At 37.0% G+C, this 7,611-nt stretch overlaps 1 protein-coding gene across 1 annotated transcript; it reads right to left on the bottom strand.

The window, feature by feature from the left end:
• Window positions 1-4,793: 4,793 nt before the first annotated feature.
• On the bottom strand, window positions 4,794-6,793 carry LOC135149528 (uncharacterized). Its single transcript, XM_064085256.1, has 3 exons — window positions 5,877-6,793; window positions 5,247-5,788; window positions 4,794-5,182 (listed from the first exon to the last, which is right to left on the bottom strand). Exons 1-3 carry the CDS (start codon window positions 6,791-6,793, stop codon window positions 4,794-4,796), a joined length of 1,848 nt encoding a protein of 615 aa, XP_063941326.1.
• Window positions 6,794-7,611: the final 818 nt, after the last annotated feature.

The raw sequence follows: 7,611 nt of genomic DNA, 5'->3' as shown, positions 1-7,611 counted from the left end.
TGCAACCGAGAGTGTGTGTCTCAACATACATATTGTGACGAGCCTAATTATCCTCAGCCAAAATCTGTTACCAAAACAATGTTATCATATTTTACTTTCCATATCAAATGGCATGCAGCAAATTAATTTCCAAACTATATACTTGCCACCTTATAAATATAACTGAACTCCATCGTCCGCCCATTAGTCCAACAGCATCTTAAAATCCTCGAGCGGAATATGATCCGGCCTGTTTTGAATCCTCTCCTCATCATTGTCAAATTGGGAGTAATGCATCAGCTTGACACGAGACTTGTGTGTTCTCCAGGATGAATTAAGTGTCTTGTACACCCACTTTTCCCCTTCTGGTGCAATATCAAACCTCTCCTATAATGTGTCAACATAGAACTTGAATGAGTTGGTGCACAGATATGAGAAAAGTAAGTAAAGTTGAGGTTATAGAGGTCACCAAAGTATATTCCAACATTTTCTTCTTCAAATCATCTGGAACAACATGCCAATTAACATAAGTAAGTGACACGTGATCCTTAACTAGAGTCCCCAGGAAATTGCTCAACTCGGATCTAGTTTTCCGCTCTCCAATTGGTTGACCTCGTTTACTCAGTTTAACAAAGATCTTTTCAGCAGCAATCCTAGCATGAACTTTTAACATTTTTGAACGTCCTCTACGTCTTTTAGGTTCTGTTCAGATAGCCATCAAATAAGATAAAATGCAATTACCATATTATTGCTAATAATCCTACTAATTATTAAAAAATGAGATGTACAGAAGAAATAAAGTACAAATGACCATATTACCTGCTTCTACTTCTTCACCTTCACTTCCATTTTGTAAATCGGTATCACCAACATCCTCTCTCCTCATTTCAGCTTCAAGATTCTGCTTTTGACGTTCTCGCAGGGCCATATACGCAGCAGTTGTACCACTTGGTGCAGAATTATCCCCTTGTTTTAACACTTTGCTGCATGTTGGCTTTATAAGTTTTGCACTTTTGGTACTAGCAGCAGCAACTTTTTTGCCTTTGTCGATAGGATCCACCGGATCCTTATCACCGAAATCCTTATCATTTGCTCGCGAACGAGTTCTGGGACCAGGTATTGCTTTCCGTTTCTGGACAAATTTAATTCCCTATGCAGTAAATATTAAACACAAATGAAGAAAAAATGTACATAATAACTAAAACAGATATATACTGTGATATTGTTAATTTAATAAAAAAATAATTAGGGCTGTAAACGAACCGAGTCGAGTCGAGTTTTACCGAGTTCGAGTTCGAGTCGAGCTTTTTTTTACCGAGTCGAGCCAAACTCGATTATCTTATCGATCTTTTTTCTTGGTTCGAACTCGAGTTCGTTAACGACCGAGTCGAGTTCGAGTTCTTAACGAACCGAGTCGAGTCGATACCGAGTCGAGTCGAAACCGAGTCGATCGATAAAAATTTCAACTTTTTTTCTTTTCTTGGCTTTGATTTTGTCTACACACTTAAAAAATATTAAAAATTAAAAGTTTAAAATAAAAAGAACAAAAACCAAAAATCTTATTATTAATCCATTCTTTAAATAATATAAAAAAGATTATTTTTTTAATGTATATAGCTTACCGAGTCGAGTTCGAGTTCGAGTTTAACGAGTCGAACTCGAGTTCGAGTCAAAATCGAGTCGAGTCGAGTCGGACATCTAAAAAGCTCGGATCGACTCGTTAAGCTTATCGAACAGATTTCGTTGTTCGAACTCGAGCTCGTTAACGAGTCGAGCCGAACCGAGTCGAGTTTCTTACCGAGTCGAGTCGAGTTTCTTAACGACCAGCTCGGTTCGCTTACAGCTCTAAAAATAATCATTTAGAAATTTTAAGACATAATTATTGCATGCAAATTGTGTCTAGCCTAATACAAATGAATAAGCGTTTACAAAACAAACTTAAAATTAACAACACAAAACATTTAAAATTTCTCAAAAAAGAAAGCATTAACAACACTTTTTTATCTATATTCTTGATTACTAATTAAGTTAAGAGGCCTCTACCAACAAATGAAGAAAAAATGTACATAATAAGTGCAAAATCAAATGCAACCCCTTACACAAAATTACCCAATAGGTTCATATAATTTCACAAACAGCTAATTAATAATAAAATAAACACAGATAAAGAATAAGTGTACATAATAAGTATAAAATATTACCTCTGAAGTGTCATCACTTTCATCTCCCGTCTCATTTTCCACAACATATTCAGGATCATCCCGATCCTTCTTTTCCTTTATACTCTGCTGGACTATCGGCTTAATTGGATTAGCAGCATAATTTCCTAATCCGAGTTCCTTGAACTTTTTTTTGTTTTCTTCCACATTCTGAATTTTACGCAGCTCATACTCATTCACTCGGCCCGACTGCAAGTGTGAAATCAGGAAAATATCAGTTGGTATGTTGGAAAATAGGTGTGAGCTAAGGGAAAATATTACTACCTCAATTGTATCAATTTTTGATAAGTGTAACCTCCTTTTCGCCACCATTGCAGATACAGCGTTGGGGCATACATCTTTCTTCCAAATGAGTTGAGCTTCAAAGATTCTTTGGAGGTGTCTTTGGCAGATTGTTGTTTTCAACCTCTTGCAAATGAGTTGAGCTTCGAAGATTCTTTGGAGGTGTCTTTGGCAGATTGTTGTTTTGAACCTCTTGCAAATGAGTTGAGCTTCGAAGATTCTTTGGAGGTGTCTTTGGCAGATTGTTGTTTTGAACCTCTTGCAAATGAGTTGAGTTTCGAAGATTCTTCTTCGCTAGCTCCTGTAAACGTGGTGATTTTGGAAGCTTGTTCTGTTCAACCTCCTGCAACTGAGGTGACCTTGGAATCCTCTTGCTTTGCCTTTGTTGCTGTAGTTGGTGTGAAGAAACAGAAGTACGCTTGTTCTGTTTGCTTTGTAGATGTTCTGCAGAAATTTGCAAAAAGACACAAATCAGTAAACATGTGTCTCATGAGATTAAACACATAAGCAAGCCTTATTATAAGTAAATATGACTTAGTAATTTGTTATTATATTTAAATTTAAAATTTAAAATAAGAAATGACCTTTAAGTATGTTCTTTCTTGGTCGTACGACTAGAAATGGCACCCCTGGCGCCAGTGGCTTGCATTCTTTGTCAACAACACAATCCACATATATATTTATGTCCCCACCACTTTCGCAGGCATCTACCAGTTGAAGCAAATCTGAATCACACTTCAGAAGCTTCCATTGCTGGGGTTTTCCATTCAGCACATATAATCCTCCAATTTCAGTACAGTTGAGGCAATCCTTGACATTTTCTAGCGCCACTGTATATGAAAATTCATCCACGTCTTGGCGGTTGATAATAATACTCTTCCCCCCTAAATAACTTGTCTTGTTGAATGTGCCATCATAGTTATACCTCACATTCAGCAATTCTCTGCCTTCCTACAGAAATGAACATATATGGATTAAAAGAAGGAGATCAATTATGCGGATAATTTAAAAACTCAACTAGACAACTAAATATAAAGACAGAAGTGATTGTTATTAAGTTAAGGAATGATCAGCAAGAAAGAGAGAATTATGCTACAATTCCACAATTATATATGGAAAACAGTTAACTAATATTGGACCTTAGCAACACAAGTTTAATTAACTATGAGAAACAGTTAGTTAATTCGGAGATCATCACCAATTAAAACATCACCAATAAATTTCATTCTCCTAAATTACATATCAGCAACTAAAACAACTCCTAAATTACATATTACCAAAGAGTTTTTTTTTACTTAAGTTGGTGATACAGGGACTTGTCTTTTAGGGATATCATCCCTGAACCAACTAAATTCACATACTTGATTTTGTAGTTAGAAATCAAAATTAGAATCATGTTTATCAGGAGGGTTGTTTTCTTCTTCCAACAAATCTTGGTCTTCAGCGTCACACCAGACCCTTGGTAGTCTTTTCATAACATATTGAACAAATTTTGCAATTGGATCTTCCACATAGAATACTTGCTGCACTTGTGAAGCAAGAACATAAGGATCAGATTTGTGACGGGACTTGTTAAAATTGACCCTAGTCAGACCAAAGGGATCTTTTTCTTCTTGGTACCAGTAACACTTAAACATAACCACCCTGAATACTCCCCAGTAATCAACTTCAAAAATATCTTCAATAGACCCGTAGTAGTTCACTTCCCCGATAATTGGATTTTTGTCCTTAGAATTTGCAAAACTAGTGGTTTCAGCAGTTAAAAAAACTCCACTGTTTTGTGTGGTGCATCGAGAATCTCTCAAGCAATGCCATTATTTAATAAATGTAAGGACTAGAGAACTTACTCAAGCAAAGCCTCAATTTCCTTATTGCCGCTATTGAACAGAGTGTAGGTATGACATGCTTTCCATTCTGAATCTTCTAATTGGAAAACTTTGCCATCTTTATTCCTTCTTGTTCCAATATGGTACGTCACATTTGTTGGACATCTTCCAAAATCAGTATTTTCTTTTGCTTCTTCACAAAGCAAAAATCTTGAACAAAATGTGATACACTCCTCTGCTAGGTAGCCTTCTGCAATTGAGCCTTCTAGTTTGCTCCTATTACGTACATATGATTTCAGCTTTGCAAGATACCGCTCAATAGGATACATACACCGAAGGTGCACCGGTCCGCCGCATTTAACTTCATTACACAAATGGACAGGTAGGTGCACCATGATGTCAAAGAAGGCAGGTGGGAATATTATCTCAAATTCACAGAGAATTTCAACAATTTCTTCTTTCAACCTCTCAATATCATCCAAGACAATCACCTTGCTCCATAAGCCTCAAATTCACTTAATTTGATCAACGGCTTTGCCACCTCAGGTTTTAGTGATTTCTTTGCAGCAAATTGTAACAAGTAGTGGAGGATAAAATGCGCGTCATGGCTTTTATACCCCACTACTTTTCTCTCGTCTGTGTGCACGTAACGACTTATATTAGCAGCACAGCCATAAGGCAGTTTCATATTCTTCAACAGCTTGCAAAAGACATCTTTCTCCTTATCTGTCATGTCAAAGATGGATGCCATAATCTCGTAAGTCTCTCCATCTGCACCTTTAACAGGGTGAAGTGACTTCCTTATTCCCATTTCTTGTAAATCAAAGCGAGCACCCAAGTGGTCTTTTGACATGCCACCAACATTTAGTAAAGTACCTAATATATTGTCGCATCAAATTAAAAAATATTGACCTCTTTTTGAAAGGAGAGTCGATTTTACGCTTTCTCTTTCCCATTCCCTTGCGTTTCTTCCCAAATTGATTTTCAAACCCAAACAACAATTCTTCGATATCCTTTCCCGTTAATGGATCCGGAATCTGCCTCGTTTCAATCTGCCCATTGAATATTTTCTTGTCAAACCTCCATTTGTGTGAAGGATCGAGATATTTTTTATGATTCATGTAGCACATTTTTCTACTATGTTTCAGATATTCAGAACAAGTTTCGTAGTGACATATTGGACACGCTAGTCTACCCTTTGTGCTCCAACCCAACAACATAGCGTATCCTGGAAAGTCACTAATGGTCCAAAGCACCCTTGCCCGTAAATTAAAGTTATGATCAGTCAAGGCATCATATGTTTGGATGCCGACATCCCATAATTCTTTCAATTCGGCAATCAAAGGCTGCATATAGACATCGATACTATTTCCCGGAGATTCTGGTCCCGATATTAACGTTGAAAGAATCAAATTTTCCTGTTTCATGCAGAGCCAAGGTGGGAGGTTGTAGTTTACAAGTAGAATTGGCCATGTACTATGACTTAAATTCATAGAAGGAAATGGATTAAATCCATCAGCAGCTACACCTAGTGAAATATTTTGAATTTCCAAAAAAAAAATCAGGATACATAGCATCCATTGTCTTCCAAGTTTCGGCGTCCGCCGGATGCCTTAGTTTCCCATCTTCCGTCCTTCCCGCTGCATGCCATGTGTTCAATTTGGAAGATTCCTTGGACATGAACAATCTTTGTAGCCTAGGCTTTAGTGGAAAATATCTCATAACATTTGTTGGCACTTTAGTAACTAACTTCTCTGGATCGTTATTATGGGCAGACCTTTTCTTCTCTTGTATAACCCACCTAGATACCTCACAAATATCACAGACTTGTTTATTTTTATTTGCTTCCCAATACAACATGCAACTATTGGGACAAACATGTATTTTCTCGTAATGAAGGCCCAAGTCCCTAATCATGTCCTTCGCAGCATTGAAGGACAAAGGCATATTTGCTTCGGGGAAAGCATCCTTTATCAACCCCAATAATTCCCCAAAAGCAGAATTGCTAATTCCATTACTACATTTTAAATGGTAAAGCCTGATCATAAAACTTAAACGAGAAAATTTCTTGCAGCCGGGATATAGTGGTTGTTTTCCCTCTTTCAGATGCCGATAAATCTTTTTAGCCTCCGTACCTGGTCCATCGTCTAAATTCTCAAACATCTTCCCCATCGCTTCTAAATTATCACCAAAATCATACCCCGTATCGCAATCCATAAAGTCAGAACCTATATTTGCAGTACTATTTTCGACTTTCTTTTGCGAGACATCATATATCCATTGGACATGTAAAGCGGAAGGCCCTCTGCAAATGAGATGATCATAAATCACATCCTGACGATGCCAATATTGACCATTACATTTCTTGCAGGGGCACTTCATTTCTTCACCTACGGAAAAAAGGGGAAACGCATATTCCACAAATGCTTGAATCCCACTGACATATGCTTCACTGTACCTAGGTAGTCCTATCCAATCAGCCTCCATTCCTAAAAGCTAGTCACACTCTGTTTTTGTCAAAATTAGTGAACAAATAAAGATTTGGCAGCCTGTTCAATTGCAAACCTACATATTATCGTAATATTACAATCAAATACATAGTAACTAACACCTTACAAAAAAAATTCATAGTAACTAACATAGTATCATGATTCAGCCAAACTAACTAACATAGTATCATGATTCAGCCAAACATTAACAATAATACTCAAAATACAAATGAGAATCACTTAAAAATATCAGTTGGTATGTAAACACAGTGTACATAATTACAAGCATGCATAGAGACAGCGAGAGGGGGAGGGGAGAGAGAGCGAGAGAGAGAGTGAGTGAGAGAGAGAGAGAGAGAGAGTGAGAGAGAGAGAGTTGGAGAGAGAGAGGGGGAGCGTAAAATATACCTAATCCCCTTGGTGAGAGCTTAAATCGAGCTTGGCTGCCTTCGAAACCCTAGGTGAAAACTTCTCTTCTTCGAACCCCCAAACTTCGAAACTCTAATTTTGAAGCCCTAATTTTGATTTCTCTGCTTTGAGGCGAGTGAGAGCGTGATAGAATATATTTTTATATATATTCTATACGATTTTATTCTCATATTTTATTATATTTTGTACTGATTCGGATATTTATTTAATATATTTTCATTTTTTATTGTAGGAAATAAAGAATTCCAAGTTGAGAAGGATTTGAAGCTAAAATAGCTATTTTGTAGCTAAATTCTATTAAAATTCGGATTTATTGGGTTCTACCCGATTTCTACACTGTTTGGGACATATCTTGAGTTCCGGGTGTCGGAATTGGACGATCTTACA

This window comes from Daucus carota, chromosome 9, assembly GCF_001625215.2.
Source record: "Daucus carota subsp. sativus chromosome 9, DH1 v3.0, whole genome shotgun sequence".
NCBI classification, from domain to species: domain Eukaryota; kingdom Viridiplantae; phylum Streptophyta; class Magnoliopsida; order Apiales; family Apiaceae; genus Daucus; species Daucus carota.
The sequence above is the reverse complement of the archived record's forward strand: the minus strand, read 5'-3'. Positions and strand labels throughout refer to the sequence as shown.